Here is a 21,404-nt window from a genome sequence, read left to right on the forward strand (position 1 = left end):
TGAAGTGAAGCTTTAAGAGCTGTTATCAGGCAATTGGGTCATCCTACCACAACCACAGAGCGGTCCTGAACTGCTCTCTACTCATTGGTGACCCCCTCTGGACTATCCTTGATGGGACTTTGCTGGCTTTGCCTTGCGCTAAACGTTGTTCCCTCATCATGTATCTATCCACTGTAGTGGCTCGATTGTAATCGTGCATTGTTTTTACGCTGACTGGTTAGCACGCAACAACCGTACCTCGAGACACGTGACAATAAACGAAACTAAAGGGCAAGTTTCCATCATTTCGGAGCGGGCTGAGAAACTCGACCGATGTACGAGCCGCTGAGTGAATCTTGTCTCTGCGGCCTTTAGGATAAACTAGACCCAGTGGACCCGTTTGGCCCAAACCTCTCCTGGATTGGAGCAGTACCCGGTCCTCCCCCCCCTCCCTACTCTCCCCCCGCCCCTACTCTCCCCCCGCCCCCCCCCCATCCCCCCCAAAATATAACAACCGATTCAATAAAACTACTTGCTTTACTATTAAAGGGACGACGGTGAGTGAGGTGGGGCCTAAAATTGTCGCGCTATCGTGGACCGCTTTGGCTGTAGTTCAGGAACAAACAAACAAACAAACAAACAAACAAACGAGAGTTTTAGTGCATAGATGAGGTGAACTGCCTGCCCTGGTGAGTTATTTTTTGAACGGGTGGCTTCTGCAGAGCGTGGCGATGCTGAGGTGGTAATGGGCTCATTTAATCATCCTGGCCGTTGAACTGTCAGAGAGGGAGGGAGCTGGAGCTGGAGCGGGGAATGAGCCAGTCGAGGGGTGTGCACTTAGGTGAAGTATTGCGTGCACTTCTGCTCGCCCACATTACAGAAAGGGTGTGGAGGCTTTGGAAAGGGTTTACCAGCGGAGGAGGTTTACCAGAATGCTGCCTGGTTACGGGATATTACAGGGAGAGGTTGGATAGTTTATGTTTAGAGATATAGTGTGGAAACAGGCCCTTCGGCCCACCGGGTCCGTGCCGACCAGCGATCCCTGCATATTCACACTATCACACACGCGCGCACCACACACACACACACACACACGATCATTTTTACATTCACCAAGCCAATTAACCTACAAACCTGCACGTCTTTGGCGTGTGGGAGGAAAACGGAAGATCTCGGAGAAAACCCACGCGGGTCACGGGAGAACGTACAAACTCCGTACAGATAGGCTTGGATTGTTTTGTTTCTGAAAAGATATTGTCAAGCGTAAAAGGGTTCAGAAAGATTTACGAGGATGTTGCCAGGACTAGAGGGCATGAGCTACAGGGAGAGGTCGAGCAGACTGGGTCTCTATTCCACGGAGCGCAGGAGGATGAGGGGGGATCTTATAGACGTGTACAAAATCATGAGAGGAATAGATCGGGTAGATGCACAGAGTAGGGGAATTGAGGACCAGAGGACATAGGTTCAAGGTTAAGGGGAAAAGATTTAATAGGAATTTGAGGGGTAACTTTTCCACACGGAGGGTGGTGGGTGTATGGAACAAGCTGCCAGAGGAGGTAGTTGAGGCTGGGACTATCCCATTGTTTTAAGAGACAGTTGGACAGGTACAACAGGAGGGGTTATGGGCTAAGAGCAGGCAAGTGGGTCTAGTGATAGCTGGGACAATTGTGGGCCAGTGTGGGCGGTGTGGGCATCACTCTATGACTCTATCCTTGTGACAGAGGAGGTTTGATGGGCTGAATGGCCTACCCCTATTTCCAAACTGGAAAAAAGATCCCTTTGCTAGGGAAAGGACCCTGCCTGGTATCATCCATGTACTTTTTTGACCCCCTTCTCAGAATGTTAATATCCATCAAAGCACAGATGATATAAATATGGGCAAGTTTGGGCCGAAGGGCCTGTTTCCACACTGTATCACTCTGTGACTCTATGCTGCCTGTCCCACTGAGTTACTCCAGCATTTTGTGTCTATCTTTGCTCTGTGGCTTGGAGGTCAATGTGTATGTGTATGTGTGTGGGGGGGTGGGGGGTTACAAGACCCCATGACCCTTTGCTGCCTGACCCCCCGCCCCCCCCCCCCCCCCTCCTCTGAGTTACTCCATCATTTTGCGCCTGTCTCCCACAAGCATCGTTGTGGTGGTAATGGCCAGTCAATCTCTCTGGCGTGCTGCGGCGATCTCGGCAACGAGCCCGATGAAATTCTACCGCCGTGCTCATTGCCCATTCCAGCTATTAAATTTTTTAGTTGCGCGAACTTGCAGAGAGAGAGAGAGAGAGAAGGAGAGAGAGAGAGAGAGAGAGAGGGAGAGACACAGGGACAAAACGAGAATGAGCTTGGCCCACTCCCTCCTTTGTGTTCGAGGCTGTCTCGATGTCACGCCCCTGGGCTCAGGTGTCCTATTAATAGGGTGTAATTGCTCGTCTAATTACCTGGGTGTGTAGACGTTGGTGTCTTTTTGTCTGGGAGTTGACATCGCATCAGTCAGATGCGCAGCGCCTGAGATCTCTCCTGCCTTTTATTAACACGGTGGCTTTAGAGAACGCATTAGGTGGCCCACATCTTGTTACTGGGCTGTTCCCCATCCACAGCGGCTAAGACTCCAGAAGGAAACGCGTTAAGTATTAATAATTCACCGCATTTTCTTTTTTTCCTCTTCGGCCTTTCTATTAAAAACCTCCAGTTCCTCCAGGCAATGCACTTTACGAAAGGTTTGGCGTTTGAGGAGACGTAGCGTACAAACAGGCCCCCCCCCCCCCCCCCCCCCACCCCACCGAGTCCGTGCCGACCATTAGAAGGATGAGAGGGGATCTTACGAAACGTATAAGATTATTAAGGGGTTGGACACGTTCGAGGCAGGAAACATGTTCCAATGTTGGGGGAGTCCAGAACAAGGGGCCACAGTTTAGAATAAGGGGTAGGCCATTTAGAACTGAGATGAGGAAAAACTTTTTCAGTCAGAGAGTTGTGAATCTGTGGAATTCTCTGCCTCAGAAGGCAGTGGAGGCCAATTCTCCTGGATGCTTTCAAGAGGGAGCTAGATAGAGCTCTTAAGGATAGCGGAGTCAGGGGGTATGGGGAGAAGGCAGGAACGGGGTACTGATTGAGAATGATCAGCCATGACCACATTGAATGGAGGTGCTGGCTCGAAGGGCCAAATGGCCTCCTCCTGCACCTATTGTCTATTGTCTTGAAAGCATCCAGGAATTGGCCTCTTGAGGCAGAGAATTCACAGATTCACGACTCTCTCTGAGTGGAAAAGTTCTTCCTCGTCTCCTTTTCTAAATGGCCTCCCCCTTATTCTTAAACTGTGGCCCCCTGGTTCTGGTTTCTGGCGCTGCAAGCGCTGTGGGGCAGCAAGTCTACCGCTGTGCCACCGAGTGGCTGGGTGGATGGAAAGACTGTCGTCAAACGAGTCCTGGCCGTTGTTTATTCCTGGCACGTCAGTAGAAAATCAATGACACGGCAGCTTATTGCCGTACCACTTGTGTCGGCTGAGTTGCTGCATTATTAAACGTAACACGGGCCAGCGTCAACACGTTGCTCTTTTCAACAAAGGACCACCGCAGAGCGAGATAATCAAACTGGCATAGCAAACACACAAGACACCAACGGGCACAGAGTGCTGAGTACCTCAGCGTGGGCACAGCGGTAGAGTTGCTGCCTCACAGCGCCAGGGGACCCGGGTTCGATCCTGACCACGGGTGCCGTCTGTACAGAGTTTGTACGTTCTCCCCGTGGACCGCATGGGTTTTCTCCGGGTGCTCCAGTTTTCCCCCCCCCCCCCCCCCCCCCCCCCCCCCCCCCTCCCCCACACACACATCTCCCAAGACGTGCAGGTTTGTCGGTTAATTGGTTTCTGCGATTTAGTTATAGACAATAGACAATAGGTGCAGGAGGAGGCCAATCGGCCCTTCGAGCCAGCACCGCCATTCAATGTGATCATGGCTGATCATTCTCAATCAGTACCCCTTCTCCCCATACCCCCTGACTCCGCTATCCTTAAGAGCTCTATCCAGCTCTCTCTTGAATGCATTCAGAGAATTGGCCTCCACTGCCTTCTGAGGCAGAGAATTCCACAGATTCACAACTCTCTGACTGAAAAAGTTTTTCCTCATCTCAGTTCTAAATGGCCTACCCCTTATTCTTAAACTGTGGCCCCTGGTTCTGGACTCCGCCAACATTGGGAACATGTTTCCTGCCTCTAACGTGTCCAACCCCTTAACAATCTTATACGTTTCGATAAGATCCCCTCTCATCCTTCTAAGTGGTCGGCCCAAATCATCGGCCCAGAGGTGTGCCAAAATCATGAGAGGAATAGATCGGGTAGACGCGCAGAAGTCTCTTGCCCAGAGTAGGGGAATCGAGGATAAGAGGACATAGGTTTAAGGTGAAGGAAGAAAGATTTAAAAGGAACCCGTGGGGTAACCGTTTCACACAAGGAGTGGTGTGTGTGTAGAACAAGCTGCCGGAGGAGGTCGTTGAGGCTGGGACTATCGCAACATATAAGAAACATTGAGACAGGTACATGGATAGGACGGGTTTGGAGGGATATGGGCCAAACGCAAGCATGTCTAGTCTAGTTTTTTTAGATTTAGAGATACTGTGCGGAAACAGGCCCGTCGGCCCATCGAGTATGTGCTGACCAGCGATCCCCGCACACTAACGCTATCCTACACACACTAGGGACATTTTTACATTTTACCCAGTCAATTAACCTACGTACCTGTACGTCTTTGGAGTGTGGGAGGAAACCGAAAATCTCGGAGAAAACCCACGCAGGTCACGGGGAGAACGTACAAACTCCGTCCAGATGGCGTTTAGAAATACAGTGCGGAAACTAGCCCTTCGGCCCATCGAGTATGTGCTGACCGGCGATTCCCCCCCCCCCGCACACTATCCTACACGTGTATTAATACCGAAGCCAATTAACCTACAAACCTGTGGTATTTATTCACAAAATGCTGGAGTAACTCAGCGGGTCAGGCAGCATATCGGGAGAGAAGGAACGGGTGGCGTTTCGGGTCGAGACCCTTCTTCAGACCGATGGGACCTACAGACCTGTACGTGTTTGGAGTGCGGGAGGAAACCGGTGAGAACCCGCGTACGTCACGGGGAGAGCGTGCAAACTCCGTACGGGCGGCACCCGTGGTCAGGGTGGGACCCGGGTCTCCGGCGCTGTGAGGCGGCAACTCCACCGCTGCGCCACCGTGCAGCCCAGCGCAGATGGGGCATGTTGGTCGGCGTGGGCGAGTTGTGCCAAAGGGCCCGTTTCAACACTGAGGCTCTCTGACACTCCAAACAGAAATGAGCGTTGCACAATGAGATTTGTGGGTTTCTTAACCGGTCATGGGAACGGGGCCACTGGACTGGAAAATGAACAGCCTGCCACCCCACCCCACCCCCCCCCCTCTTTGGAAAGGTCAGAAAGATCCATGCTGGCAATTACAGTCTGGCGAAGCTTTGACGTACAGACCACCATTTGACAAATGGTTGAGAACATTGAAATGGAATCGATTTGATTTAAAGGCCGTTACTCTCGCCATTAATGGTGGCTTTTGACTCCTGATGGTGTTAAATAATTGGTATATAATGTTCTCCAGAATCATTTTTTATTGAAAGCTACTTCGTAATGTCGGGCGTACGAACTGAATAGGAACAGGCGCGGCACGGTGGCGCAGCGGTAGAGTTGCTGCCTCACAGCGCCAGAGACCCGGGTTCCATCCTGACTACGGGTGCCGTCTGTACGGAGTTTGTACGTTCTCACCGTGACCTGCGTGGGTTTTGTCCGGGTGTTCCGGTTTCCTCCCACCCTCCAAAGACGTACAGGTATGTGGGCTAATTGGCTTGGTAAAATTGTAAATTGTCCCCCTAGCGTGCGTAGGATAGTGTTAGTGTGCGGGGATCGCTGGTCGGCGCGGACCCGGTGGGCCGAAGGGCCTGTTTCCGCGCTGTATCACTAAACAAAACTATTTGATTCGTAGGTAGACACAAAATGCTGGAGTAACTCAGGCAGCATCTCTGGAGAGAAGGAATGGGTGACGTTTCGGGTCGAGACCCTTCTTCAGACTGATGTCGGGGAGGGGGCGGGACAAAGATAGAATGTAGTCGGAGACAGGAAAAACCAGTGGGAGAACTGGGAAGGGGGAGAGGATGGAGAGAGAGGGAAAGCAAGGGCGATCTGAAGTTAGAGAAGTCAATGTTCATACCGCTGGGGTGTAAGCTGCCCATGCGAAATATGAGGTGCTGTTCCTCCAATTTGCGCTGGGCCTCACTCTGACAATGGAGGAGGCCCAGGACAGAAAGGTCAGTGTGGAGTGGGAGGGGGAGTTGAAGTGCTGAGCCACCGGGAGATAAGGTTGGTTAAAGCGGACTGAGCGGAGGTGTTGAGCGAAACGATTAGCCGAGCCTGCGCTTGGTCTCGCCGATGTACAGAAGTTGACACCTGGAACAGCGGATGCAGTAGATGAGGTTGGAGGAGGTGCAGGTGAACCTCTGCCTCACCTGGAGTTACGGAGGGAGCGGTCTCTGCGGAGCGCAGAAAGGGGAGGGGATGGGAAGATGTGGCCAGTGGTGGGGTCCCGTTGGAGGTGGCGAAAACCGGAGAAAAACGCACGCAGTCACGGGGAGAACGTGCAAACTCCGTACAGACAGCACGCGTAGTTAGGATCGAACCCGAGTCTCTGGAGCGGTAAGGCAGCAACTCTACCGCTGCGCCACCGCGCCACCCTAAAAAATAGTTGCAACCACGCGCCGACCAACAATCACCCGCACGCTAGTTCTCCGTTATCCCCACTTTCGCGGTCTACAAACCTCCGTGCAGACAGCGCCCGCGGTCGGGATCGAGAACCGGTTCTCTGGCGGTGTGAGGCAGCAACTCTACCCGCTGCGCCACCCACCTCGATGAGCCGAATGGCCTACTTCTCCACGGTAGAGTTGCTGCTTTACAGCGAATGCAGCGCCGGAGACTCAGGTTCGATCCTGACTACGGGTGCTGCACTGTAAGAGTTTGTACGTTCTCCCCGTGACCTGCGTGGGTTTTCTCCGAGATCTTCGGTTTCCTCCCACACTCCAAAGACGTACAGGTATGTAGGTTAATTGGCTGGGTAAATGTAAAAATTGTCCCTAGTGGGTGTAGGATAGTGTTAATGTACGGGGATCGCTGGGCGGCACGGACTTGGAGGGCCGAAAAGGCCTGTTTCCGGCTGTATATATATGATGATATGATATGAACGTGTGTTGATGTTACTGTACGAGGGCGGCGGTGCAGTGAGCAGTTTGTAGCCAGGTGATCTTGAGATGTCTCTATCGCCTATTGTTTCAGTACAGGGGGAAGGCTGGACAGGAATTGGCTCGTGTTTGCAAGAACATCATGTTCTCAATGTTCTCATCTACCTTTCCCACAGGTGCGTGTGTTTTTAAAACCAACACGTAGAGAGTTCTTGCCCCTTCATTGGGAGCTGGATCTTGCCGTTAGCGCCAGCCTTTATTGTTCAGTTTAGCTTTTTGTGATACAGCGCGGAAACAAGGCCTTCGGCCTTCCGAGTCCGTGCCAACCAGCCATCACCCGCACGCCAGTTCTATCCCACGCGCACTGGGGCAGAAGCCAATTAACCTATAAACCCGTACGTCTTTGAATGTGGGTGGAAACCGGAGCACCCGGAGAAAACCCATGTGGTTCCTGTTTCCCTGCAATATAACGAGATAGAAGAAGAATAGAATAGCCGTTATTGTCATCCAAAAACATGTCTTTGGACGAAAATGCCGTTCCCCAGAGTCGACAATGAGAGGCAATGGAACACACAATTCACAAAGACCATCCATCACAGTGAGTCTCCCTCCAGTCACCTCCTCACTGTGATGGAAGGCCAGAATGTCTTTTCTCTTCCCTGCCGTCTAGGCTTGTATACACTGGAATTTAGAAGGATGAGAGGGGATCTTATCGAAACGTATAAGATTATTAAGGGGTTGGACACATTAGAGGCAGGAAACATGTTCCCAATGTTGGGGGAGTCCAGAACCAGGGGCCACAGTTTAAGAATAAGGGGTAGGCCATTTAGAACTGAGATGAGGAAAAACGTTTCAGTCAGAGAGTTGTGAATCTGTGGAATTCTCTGCTCAGAAGGCAGTGGAGGCCGATTCTCTGAATGCTTTCAAGAGAGAGCTAGATAGAGCTCTTAAGGATAGCGAAGTCAGGGGGTATGGGGAGAAGGCAGGAACGGGGTACTGATTGAGAATGATCATCCATGATCACATTGAATGGCGGTGCTGGCTCGAAGGGCTGAATGGCCTCCTCCTGCACCTATTGTATATTGTCTATTGTCTACTCCCTGCGGTCAGGCATTGAAGCCCAAGCCGGGCGGTGGAAAATCCCGCGGCCTATTCCAGGCCGCGACGGGCCGACCCAAGCCCTGGGGCGGGCGAAGACGCTCCTGACATATCAAGAAGAGTGATTATTACTCTAATAACCAAATGATTTCATGTCCCCAGGAGCAGAATTAGGCCATTCGGCCATCAAATTTAAAAGAGAGTTAATAGAGCTCTGGGGGCTAGCGGAATCGAGGGATATGGGAGAAGGCAGGCAAGTGTTACTGATTGTGGATGATCAGCCATGATCACAATGAATGCCGTTTTTTTTTAGATTTAGAGATACAGCGTGGAAACAGGCCCTTCGGCCCACCAGGTCCGCGCTGCCCAGCGATCCCCGCACACTAACACTATCCCACACACACTAGGGACAATTTGTACATTTATCCAGTCAATTAACCTACATGCCTGCACGTCTTTGGAGTGTGGGAGAAAACTGAAGATCTCGGAGAAAAACCACGCCGGTCACGGGGTGAACGTACAAACTCCTTACAGACGGCGCCCGTAGTCAGGATCGAACCTGAGTCTCTGGCGCAGCATTCGCTGTAAGGCAGCAACTCTACCGCTGCGCCACCGTGCCGCCAGTGCTGGCTCGAAGGGCCGAATGGCCTCCCTCCTGCACCTATTTTTCTATGCAAGTCTCCTCTACCGTTCAATCATGCCTGGCCTTTCTCTCCCTCCAAACCCCATTCTCCTGCGTTTACTCATAACCCCCGACACCTGTACTAATCAGGAATCCATGCTTTAGAAACGCCCACTGTGTTGGTCCCCGCGGCCATCTGTGGGAATGAATTCCGCAGGTTCACCACTCTCTGGCTCGATAAATGTCTTGAGAGAATCATTCGAAGCACTGGGGAAATGAAGGTCGTGTGGATTGAAGAACGGCCTCTTTCCATCAAGGGTCAGGTTCCTAAACATTCCTAGACCTCGCCTCTGCATCGAACTACTATTTACTGTCACTACCCGGGCTGCTCCATGTGCCTTGTGATTTGTACCCAGAGTCACATGGGTCTGGAGGGAACTGCATTAGGTGCTGGCAGGTAGTTAGTTGTTAGTCATAGCACCTTGTATAATGAGGACAAAAAAAGAAAATGCAAATGCTGGTTTACAAAAAAAGACACCAAGTGCTGGAGTAACTCGGCGGGTCAGGCAGCATCCCTGGAGAACGTGATAGGTGACGTTTCACAGAGTGCTGGAGTAACTCAGTGGGTCAGGCAGCATCTCTGGAGAAAATAGGTAGGTGAAATTTCAGAGTGCTGGAGTAACTCAGCGGGTCAGGCAGCATCTCTGGAGGATGTAGCAGTAGATCTCCAGAGACCCGCGTTCGATCCCAACTACGGCCGCTGTCTGTACGGAGTTTGTACGTTCTCCCCATGACCTGTGTGGATTTTCTCCGAGATCTTCGTTTCCTCCCACACTTCAAAGACGTACAGGTGTGTAGGTGACGTTTCACAGAGTGCTGGAGTAACTCAGTGGGTCAGGCAGCATCTCTGGAGAACATGGATAGGTGACGTTTCACAGAGTGCTGGAGTAACTCAGCGGGTCAGGCAGCATCTGTGGAGAACGTGGATAGGTGACATTTCACAGAGTGCGGAGTAACTCAGCAGGTCAGGCAACATCTCTGGAGTGTGTGGGTAGGTGACGTTTCTGGATGGGGTTGGATAAGGCCAGAGGTGAAGGAAAAGGTGCGAGACACGAGGATTGAAGAGTTGCGAATTGTGAAGCCAGAGGAATGGTAGCCATGAACGGTTAGATCTCTCTCCAGTGCTGCAAACGTCGCCCCCTAGGGGCGGCTCGGTGGCGCAGCGATGGAGTCGCTGTCTCGCAGCGCCGGAGACCCGGGTTCGATCCTGACTACGGGTGCTGTTTCTACGGAATGCGTGACCATTATTTCTCCGGGTGCTCTGGTTTCCTCCCACATTCCAAGGACCGGATTTTTAGATTTAGAGATACAGCGCGGAAACGTGCCCTTTCGGCCCACCGGGTCCGCGCCGCCCAGCGATCCCCGCACACTAACACTATCCTACACACACTAGGGACAATTTTTTTACATTTGCCCAGCCAATTAACCTACATACCTGCACGTCTTTGGAGTGTGGGAGGAAACCGAAGATCTCGCAGAAAACCCCACGCAGGTCACGGGGAGAACGTACAAACTCCGTACAGACGGCGCCCGTAGTCGGGATCGAACCTGAGTCTCCGGCGCTGCATTCGCTGTAAGGCAGCACTCTACCGCTGCGCCACCGTGCCGCCCTGCGGGTTTGCAGGTGGATTGGCTTCTGGACGTTGTCCTAGTGTGCAGGACGGAACTGGTGCATGGGCTATCATTTGTCGACGCCGACTCGATGGGCCAAAGTGCCTCTTCCCCTGCTGCCTCCGTAATGTCTGAAAGATTTGTGAAGCCAGAGGAATGGTCGCCTTGACTGTTTGTCTAACGCACTTTCCTTTAGTCTAGTTAGAGATACCGCGCGGAAACAGGCCCCTCGGCCCACACCGAGTCCGCACCGACCAGCGATCCCCGCGCATTAACACTGCCCCGACTTGCAACGGGGGAAAATGTTCCACGTACACCGAGCCACTTAACCTACAAACCCGCGCGTCTTTGGAGTGCGGAGGAAGCCGGAAATCTCTGAGAAAGCCCACGCAGCCCACGGGAGAACGTACAAACTCCGTACAGACGGCGCCCGTGGTCGGATTGAACCCCGGGTCTCTGGCGCTGTAAGGCAGCCACTCTACCGCCGCGCCACCGTGCCGGCCTGTGCTGTAACATTGTAGCACAGACAGAAAACAAAACCTCTCTACCCCTCTGACAATTTAGCGAACGACGCTGCATTTTAACAGGGCTGTGTTTACAGGGGTTGTTTTGGGTTGGGGGGTGGGGGGGGGGGGAGGGACGGAGGAGATACCTCTTATAGAATCTTGCTGGTTGAAGGAACATTCATAAGCTCATAAGTGATAGGAGCAGAATTAGGCCATTCGGCCCATCAAGCCTACTCAGCCATTCAATCAGGCTGATCTATCTCTCCCTCTTAACCCCATTCTCCTGCCTTCTCCCCCATAACCTCTGACACCTGTAACTATCTCTGCCTTAAATCTCTGAATCGGCCTCCACAGCCGTCTGTGGCAATGAATTCCACAGATTCACCGCCCTCTGACGAAATAAATTCCTCCTCATCTCGTTCCTAAAGTAACGTCCTTTAATTCTGAGGCTGTGACCTCTGGTCCTGGACTCTCCCACTGGTGGAAACATCCTCTCCACATCCACTCTATCCAGGCCTTTCACTGTTTGGTAAGTTTCGGAATGACAACTTCTGCTTTGACGACATCTCCCTCGTCAGCCATAAGTGTCATGGAGTGATACAGCATAGAAACTGGCCTTTCTGCCTCACGGCCAACATGTCCCAGCTACACCAGTCCTGCCTGCCCGCGTTCGGTTCGTATCCCTCTAAACCTGCCTTCTCCACGTACCTGCCTAACTGTTTTTTAAATGTTTGGGATAGTCTCTGCCTCAACTACCTCCTCTGGCAGCTCGTTTCCACACACCATTAGTGTGGAAAAAGTTACCCCCTCGGATTCCTATTGAATCTTTTCTCCTTCACTTTAAACCCGTGTCCTCTGGTCCTCGATTTTGCCCCTACTCTGGGCACGAGGATCAGTGCGTCTAACCGATCTATTCCTCAAAGCCGGCCGGAGATGACGTTTTCCACTGCTCTGCCAGAGAGATTCTACCGTCAGAACCAGGGGCCACACACAGTCTAAGAATGAAGGGGAGGCCGTTTTTAAAACTGAGGTGAGAAGAAACTTTTTCACCCAGAGAGTTGTGAATTTGTGGCATTCTCTGCCACAGAGGGCAGTGGAGGCCGATTCACCGGATGAATTTAAAGAGAGTTAAATAGAGCTCTAGGGGCTAGCGGAATCAAGGGGTATGGGGAGAAGGCAGGCAACGGGTTGCTGATTGTGAATGATCAGCCAATGAATGGCGGTGCTGGCTCAAAAGGCCGAATGGCCTCCTCCTGCACCTATTGTCTATTGATATGGGGAGAAGGCAGCACGGGTTACTGATTGTGGATGATTGTGGATGATGGCGGTGCTGGCTCAAAGGGCCAAATGGCCTCCTCCTGCACCTATTTTCGATGTTTCTATCCAAACTAGACTTCATTAAACGGGAAAGAAAGGCCGTGTGAATAACGGCGCCCTTGTGTTTTTGAAACCAGCCTCTGCAGCATCAGGATTCCTGTCATGACTGCAGTCTCTGTCCCGGCATCTGCTGCTCTTGCGGACACGACGAAATTAATTGTTTTTGGTCAATCGCCAGCTTTCCTCGCTTGCGAAACGAGGGACCTGTTCGCTGCCTGTCTGGGGAGTGGAGGTCTTGCTCAGCAACCTCGAAAGCAACTTGTTTAGTTTAGTAGGAAGAAAAACTGCAGATGCTGGTTTAAACTGAAGGTGGACACAAAATGCTGAGTAACTCAGCGGGTCAGGCAGCGTCTCGGAGAGATGTGTAAGGGGTTTCTGCGCGAGCTTTCGCCCGACCTAAGGTCCCCGTGCCTTGCCTGTGATCCCTTGACCAGGCCGCGCACACTGGTTCCCGTGAGTTTCTTCCTTCCGTTTCTTGCGTTCCTGTGCAGGCAGGTTTTCTTTCAGTATTTCTCCTCGAGTTGCGTGCCTGTTCCTCTCTCTTGCATCCGTTTGACTTGTTTCCGACTTCTGCCTTGCATTCAGTTTAAAACCCAAAAGTCGTGGCCAGTTATACTAATTCTGGCCCGTCCTATCTCCCGTTTACATTAAAAGATGTGTATTGAGTTTTCTCTCTGATCTGCGCTTATGTCCGGGGGGGGGGGGGGGGGGGGGGGGTGGTACCGGGGATGGCCAGATGGTGTTAATTGGTATTTCGTTGCGAGGTGATGGGTGTTAACTGGTTTCCCATCACCTACCAGGTAGTTTTCTATGGGCTATTGTGCCCCCTTAACGAGATTAACTGTATAGGCCGGCTTGGGGCATTGTGAGTATGCTGATGTCAGCGCCCCAGTGTCTGGACTCCGACCTGGTTTCGCAGGTTTCTGCATGGCCAATATCCATCCATTGTTCTGGCCGTGGCTTTGCAGAAACCTAGAGACTGGGCTGTAAGGTTTTTGCTCTTGTGGCTGGTCACGAGGTCCTGCGGCCATCTTAGGACCCACGGATTGTGACATCCCTTGGTAAACTGACCGCAGCCTTTCTCCGCTATCAGCCCCAGTCTCCCGTTTAAAATGTCCAAACTGCAGCTCTTTGGTTTGGTGTTGCTTTCAGAATGAGGGAAAACTTCTCAAATCTTACAGATGGAATGGGTGACGTTTCGGGTCGAGACCCGAAATGTCACCCATTCCTTCTGTCCCGAGACGCTGCTTGGCCGTGCCTGCCTTCTCCCCATATCCCTTGATTCCACTAGCCCCTAGAGCTCTATCTAACTCTCTCTTAAATCCATCCAGTGATTTGGCCTCCACTGCCCTCTGTGGCAGAGAATTCCACAAATTCACATCTCTCTGGGTGGAAAAAGTTCCTTCTCACCTCAGTTTTAAATGGCCTCCCCTTTTACTCTTAGACTGTGGCCCCTGGTTCTGGACTCGCCCAACATTGGGAACATTTTTCCTGCATCTCACTGTTTATAATTTTATACGTTTCTATAAGATCCCCGCTCATCCTTCCAAACTCCGGAGAATACAAGCCTAGTCTTTTCAATCTTTCCTCGTATGACAGTCCCGCCATCCCAGGGATCAATTAGTTTCGGAAGGAACCCCAGATACTGGTTCCAACCGAAGATGAACATAAAAAGCTGGAGTAACTCAGTGTCTCTGGACAAAAGGAATGGGTGGTGTACTGTATGTAAATATATAATAATAATACAATGAATTAATAATCAGTACTACTAAGTACCCACAATATTGCAAAGACTGTCAAATACAGTTCATCGAAGTCCGAAGGTCATAGTTACTGAGGTAGTGGTTAGTCTGTACTGCATCTGTTAGTGTGTGTTGTTTCACATGTTTAGTTTGGTTTAGAGATACAGCACGGAAACAGGCCCTTTCGGCCCACCGGGTCCGCGCCGACCAGCGATCCCACACACTAACACTATCCTACACCCACTAGGGACAATGTTTACATTTACCAAGTCAATTAACCTACAAACCTGCACGTATCATATCATATCATCATATCATATGTATACAGCCGGAAACAGGCCTTTTCGGCCCTCCAAGTCCGTGCCGCCCAGTGATCCCCGCACATTAACACTATCCTACACCCACAAGGGACAATTTTTACATTTACCCAGCCAATTAACCTACATACCTGTACGTCTTTGGAATGTGGGAGGAAACCGAAGATCTCTCGGAGAAAACCCACGCAGGTCACGGGGAGTTGCTGCCTTACAGCGGATGCAGTGCCAGAGACCCGGGTTCGATCCCGACCACGGGCGCTGTCTGTACGGAGTTTGTACGTTCTCCCCGTGACCTGCGTGTGTTTTCTCCGAGATCTTCGGTTTCCTCCCGCACTCCAAAGACGTGCAGGTATGTAGGTTAATTGCCTTGGTAAATGTAAACATTGTCCCTAGTGGGCGTAGGATAGTGTTAATGTGCGGGGATCGCTGGTCGGTGCGGACCCGGTGGGCCGAAAGGGCCTGTTTCCGCGCTGTATCTCTAAACTATGTGGCAATAAAGAATTCAATTCAAAACTTTGTATAAGAGGACGAAGTCACCTGCTGACTCTGGACTTACGTTTTGTTTCTGTCTCCCTCTAGCTCTTTCCCAGGTGTACTTGGTGCATGGCTGCTGCCCGGATCTAGGGAGCAATGGTGATCCTTCAACAGGTGAGAGCTCTCTCTGGCCAAGAACAATCTTGTGGTTAAGAAGGACATTCCCCCTAGGTAGTATTCCATTCTGGGCTTTATGGTCGAGGTCACGTCAGAAGTGATAGGAGAAGAACTAGGCCATTCGGCCCATCGAGTCTACTCCGTCATTCAATCGTGGCTGATCTATCTCTCCCTCCTAACCCCATTCTCCTGCCTTCTCCCCATAACCCCCTGACACCCGTACTAATCAGGAATCTATCTATCCCTGCCATAAAATATATCCATTGACTTGGCCTACACAGCCTTCTGCGGCAATGAGTCCCACAGATTCACCAACCTTGGATTTAGAGGCTTGGTATATAACTGCAAGTTGGTGTTTATGAAATGCTGATGTGGCCTCGACTGGAATTTTGTCAAAGACTCGGTGGCGCAGCGGTAGAGTTGCCGCCTTACAGCGAATGCAACGCCGGAGACCCAGGTTCCATCCTGACTACGGGTGCTGTCTGTGCGAAGTTTGTACACTCTCCCCGTGACCTGCGTGGGTTTTCTCCGAGATTTTTTCGGTTTCCTCCCACACTCCAAAGGCGTACAGGTTTGTAGGTTAATTGGCTTGGTATAATTGCAAATTGTCCCTAGTGTGTGTAGTTAGTTGTGTTAATGTGCGAGGATAGTTGGTTGGTGCGGGCTTGGTGGGCCGAAGGGCCTATTTCCGTGCTGTATCTCGAAACTGAACCAGACTCGTACGGTGCAGAAACAGGCCCTTCGGCCCAACTTGCACATGCCAACCAAGATGCCCCATCTATATTAGTCCCATCTGCCCATGTTTGCCCCTACAGAAGTGCAAAAAAGAGAAAGGAAACGGTGCAGAATATAGTATTCCAGCTGCAGGGAGAACGCAGATGAGAAAAGTGCAACGGCTGGAACGAGGTTGACTGGAAGATTGGGTCTACACTCTAGCTTACAGGCCGGTTCAGTAGACAGATAACAGCGGGGGAAGAAGCTGTTAGAGCTATACAGCATGGAAACAGGCCCTTTTTCCCAACGAGCCCGTGCCAACCAAGATGCCCCATCTAGATTAGTCCCATCTGCCTATGTTTGGCCCATATCTCTCTAACATTTAAAAGATACTAGACGGGCGTGGACCCTTGGGTCCAAACATCTCCTGCGGACCCGGCAACCCTCTGTCCAAACCTCTCCAGCGGGCCCGGCAGTCTCCCCCCGGGGCTGGGGGCGGGCGAGGAGGGAGATGAAAGGGGAGAGGGAGCCACTCACCCCGGCCCCGGTCGGCCATCGCGGCGGCCAGCAGCAGAAGAGCGGCTGCAAAGTGCTGCAGCATGTTCATCCTGCCGGCGGCCATCTTCTTTGACCTTCTGCTGCCGCGCTGCACCATGGGAGGAAGGTCAGGCGCAGGGCATGCTGGGACGGGCGCCGGTCCTCCCGGCGGGGGGGGGGGGGGGGGGGGGGGGGGGGGGGGGGGGGGGGGGGGGGGGGGGGTGAAGCGCGTTTATTCAAGTTTATTAAGTTAATTGCTTTTAAAATGTGACAAAACTCGATCAATGGAGACCGCAGGCGAATGGCGAGTAGGGTGGGCCTACAATTGTGGCGCTATCGTGTACCATTTTGGCTGTATTTCGGGTACAAATATAGTTACAAACGCACAAATATACAAGATGAGAGTTTTAGTAATATGTATATATATATATATATAGATTTATTCACAAAATGCTGGAGTAACTCAGCAGGTCAGGCAGCATCTCGGGAGAGAAGGAATGGGCGACGTTTCGGGTCGAGACCCTTCTTCAGACTGATGTTAGGAGGGCGGGACAAAGGAAGGATATAGGTGGAGACAGGAAGATAGAGGGAGATCTGGGAAGGAGGAGGGGACGGGAGGGACAGAGGAACTATCTAAAGTTGGAGAAGTCGATGTTCATACCGCTGGGCTGCAAACTGCCCAGGCGAAATATGCGGTGCTGTTCCTCCAATTTCCGGTGGGCCTCACTATGGCACTGGAGGAGGCCCATGACAGAAAGGTCAGACTGGGAATGGGAGGGGGAGTTGAAGTGCTCGGCCACCGGGAGATTAGTTTGGCCAACGCGGACCGAGCGCAGGTGTTGAGAGAAGCGATCGCCGAGCCTGCGTTTGGTTTGGTTTGGTCAGGTACATGGATATAGATTTGGTCAGGTGCATGGATAGGAAAGATTTAGTCATAGAGTCATACAGTGTGGAAACAGGCCCTTCGGCCCAACTTGCACACACCTGCCACACCAACCACCTGGCTGTGTTTGGCTCATATCTCTATAAAACCTGTCCTATCCATGTGCCTGTTTCTCAAACGTTTCAACAGTGCCTGCCTTAACCACCTCCTCTGGCAGCTCCCACCACATTTTTTTGTGTGGAAAAAGTTACTTCTCCGGTTCCTATTAAATCTTTCCCCTCTCACCTTAAGCCTTCACCCTCTGTTCTTGATTTCCCCTTTTCTGGGTAAAAGACTCTGTGCATCCACCCCCCTATCTATTCCCCACATGATCTTGTATGTAAAGATCACCCCCTCATCCTCCTGCGCCTGGCCTTCCCAACCTCTCCCTGTAGCTCCCCTTTTCCTAACCTGACACCATTCAGATAATAATCTGCCTTCCTATTCTTACCACCAAAGTGGATAACCTCACACTTATCCACATTAAACTGCATCTGCCATGCATCCGCCCACTCACACAACCTGTCCAAGTCACCCTGCAACCTCATAGCATCTTCCTCACAGTTCACACTACCACCCAACTCTGTATCATCTGCAAATTTGCTAATGTTACTTTTAATCCCTTCATCCAAGTCATTAATGTATATTGCTGCCTTACAGCGCCAGATACCCGGGTTCGATCCTGACTACGGGTGCTGTCTGTGTGGAGTTTGTGCGTTCTCCCCGTGACCTGTGTGGGTTTTCTCCGACCAGCGATCCCCGCACATTAACACTATCCACTAGGGACAATTTTTACATTTACCAAGCCAATTAACCTACAAACCTGCACGTCTTTGGAGTGTGGGAGGAAACCGAAGATCTCGGAGAAAACCCATGCAGGTCACGAGTTGAACGTACAAACTCCGTACAGACAGCCCCCTTAGTCAGGGTCGAACCCGGGTCTCCGGCGCTACATTCGCTGTAAGGCAGCAACTCTACCGCTGCTCAACGTGCCGACACCTTTGGTTTCCTCCCACACTCCAAAGACGTACAGGTTTGTAGGTTAATTGGCTTGGTAAATGTAAAAATTGTCCCTAGTGTGCGTAGGGGATAGTGTTAGTGTGTGGGGATCGCTGTTCGGTGGGCCGAAGGGCCTGTTTCCACGCTGTATCTCTAAAATAAACTAAACTGGATGCTATTCAGACGATACTCTTGAATGCTGTGGCATAGAGTTATACGGTGTGGAAACTGGCCCTTCGGCCCAACTTGCCAATGCTGACCAAATGCCCCATCTACGCTAGTCCCACCTACCTGTTTCAGACTGAAGAAGGGCCTCGACCCGAAACGTCACCCATTCCTTCTCTCCAGAGATGCTGCCTGACCCACTGAGTTACTCCAGCGTTGTGTGTCTACCTTCACACAGAGGGTTACCTGTAAATAAACTGCCAGAGAAGCGACGGAGGTGGATATTCATTGATTGAAAGACACAACAGGGGAAGGATGCAGGCCCTTCGGCCCACTGAGTCCGCGCTGACCATCGTTCACCCGTTCACACTAGTTCCAAGTTATCCCACTTTCACATCCACTCCCTAGGGGCAATTTGCAGAGGGCCGATTAACCTACAAACCCGCACGTCTTTGGAAAGTGGGAGGAAACCCATGTTTGTCAAAGTCGCTCGGGTCGTTACTCCTGCCCATTTCTCCTGCATCCAACACATCAACGTCAAGAACTGACTGTTCACTTGCTGCCTAATATATCCCGCCCCTTGACAGGTGCCATTGTAACAAGATAGTCAATGTTATTCACTTCGCCTGTCGGTGGCCGTAATGTTTTTGGTGTAGATACTGTGGCTAAATCCTGTTGCACTTTTGCGTCTTCCGGTGATAAATTGCTGCTTCAATCAGTGGGTGGAAATGTCGCTTAAAAGTGAGGACTGATTTGTCGTCATGTGCCCGTGTTGTTAACAGGAAGGCGGTGAATGACGAGCTGACCTAATATGCAACGGCAGGGAATGCTTCCAGCAGTCCCCAGCAAGGGTTGGTTTCCACAGAGACTAACCCTGGCGACTTTGTGGGTGGGAATGAGAGCTGGCCATTCTGCCCTCCTTGATCTTCTGACCCAAAGCAATCCACAGATGCCCCATAGAAAAGCGTTTTATCAGGATGCATCTCGGCTCGGTTTGGGAACGGCTACGTCTAAGGACCGCAAGAATTGTGGACGCAGCCCAGACCATCACACAAACCAACCTCCCTTCCATTGACTCCACATTTTTTTTAGATTTAGAGATAGAGAGCAGAAACAGGCCCTTCGGCCCACCGGGTCCGCGCCGCCCAGCGATCCCCGCACACTAACACTATCCTACACCCACTAGGGACCATTTAAAAAAAAACATTTGCCCAGCCAATTAACCTACATACGTCTTTGGAGTGTGGGAGGAAACCGAAGATCTCGGAGAAAACCCACGCAGGTCACGGGGAGAACGTACAAGCTCCGTACAGACGGCGCCCGTAGTCAGGATCGAACCTGAGTCTCCGGCGCTGCATTCGCTGTAAGGCAGCAACTCTACCGCTGCGCCACCCCGCCACTTATTCCTCACGCTGCCTCGGCAAGGCCAGCAGCACAATCAAGGACCAGTCGCACCCTGGCCACCCCCTCTTCTCCCCTCTCCCATCGGGGCAAGAGGTACAGAAGTGTGAAAACGCACACCTCCAGATTCAGGGGCAGTTTCTTCCCAGTTGTTATCAGGCAACTGAATCATCCTACCACAGCCAGAGAGCAGTGCTGAACTACTATCTACCTCATTGGTGACCCTCGGACTATCCTTGATTGGACTTTACTGGCTCTACCTTGTACTAAATGTTATTCCCTTATCGTGTACCTGAACACTGCAAATGGATCGATTGTAAGCATGTATTGTCTTTCTGCTGACGGGTTAGCACACAACAAAAGCTTTTCACTGTACCTCGGTGCAAGTGACAATGAACTAGACTAATCTAAATGAAGAGGGTGAAAGTTTAATGGAAACTCGACGACCCATTGGGTCCAAACCTCTCCTGCGGGCCCGGCAACCCTCCCCCAACTTACGACCCGTTGCAGGTTGGGGCAGGTGAGGGGGGAAGAGGAAAGGGGAGAGGGAGCCATTCACCCCGGCCCTGGGTGGCTGTATTGCGGCGGCAAGCAGCAGGAGAACTGCCGCGTGTTCTTCCTGCCGGCGGCCATCTTCTTTTGACCCTCTTTCCTTGCGCTGCATCATGGGAGGAAGGTCGGGCGCAGGGGATGCTGGGACGGGCGCCAGTCCTCCCGGCACTGCTGCGCGCCGGGGGGGGGGGGGGGGGGGTGCATTTATTAAAGTTTATGGAGTTAATAGCTTTTAAAATGTAACGAAACTTGATCAATGCACACCGCAGGCGAATGGTGAGTAAGTTGGGCCTAAAATTGTTGCGCTTAAGGAGTTGGACACGTTAGAGGCAGGAAACATGTTCCCAATGTTGGGGGAGTCCAGTACCAGGGGCCACAGTTTAAGAATAAGGGGTAGGCCATATAGAACTGAGATGAGGAAAAACTTTTTCAGTCGGAGAGTTGTGAATCTGTGGAATTCTCTGCCTCAGAAGGCAGTGGAGGCCAATTCTCTGAATGCATTCAAGAGAGAGCTAGATAGAGCTCCTTAGGAAAGCGGAGTCAGGGGGTATGGGGAGAAGGCAGGAACGGGGTACTGATTGAGAATGATCAGCCATGATCACATTGAATGGCGGTGCTGGCTTGAAGGGCCGAATGACCTCCTCCTGCACCTATTGTCTATTGTTTATTGTCTATTGTTTACCGTTTCGGCTGTATTTTGGGAACTCGCATACATACAAATATATATACATACCAGATGGAGAGTTTTAGTAATGTAGTAATAATAATAATAGATGTGCAGGGAAGTTTTATTTTCCTTGGGATCTAGCTCTGTCCCACACACTGGGGACAATTTACACAAGCTGATTAACCTGCAAACCTGCACGTCTTTGGAGCGCGGGAGGAAACCGGAGCACCCGGAGAAAGCTGGGTGTGGACACCTT

General features: G+C 51.5%; 1 protein-coding gene across 2 annotated transcripts in view; it reads left to right on the forward strand.

The window, feature by feature from the left end:
* The first annotated feature begins 15,118 nt into the window (after positions 1-15,118).
* Positions 15,119-21,404, forward strand: part of myo7aa (myosin VIIAa) — a 148,296-nt gene continuing 142,010 nt past the window's right edge. For both annotated transcript variants that reach the window (XM_078402011.1, XM_078402012.1), the window contains exon 1: positions 15,119-15,188. In XM_078402011.1, coding sequence (XP_078258137.1) covers positions 15,171-15,188 — 18 coding nt within the window. In that variant the 5' untranslated portion in view covers positions 15,119-15,170. The remainder of the gene's footprint in view (positions 15,189-21,404) is intronic.

Source organism: Rhinoraja longicauda, chromosome 7 (genome assembly GCF_053455715.1).
Source record: "Rhinoraja longicauda isolate Sanriku21f chromosome 7, sRhiLon1.1, whole genome shotgun sequence".
Classification (NCBI taxonomy): domain Eukaryota; kingdom Metazoa; phylum Chordata; class Chondrichthyes; order Rajiformes; family Arhynchobatidae; genus Rhinoraja; species Rhinoraja longicauda.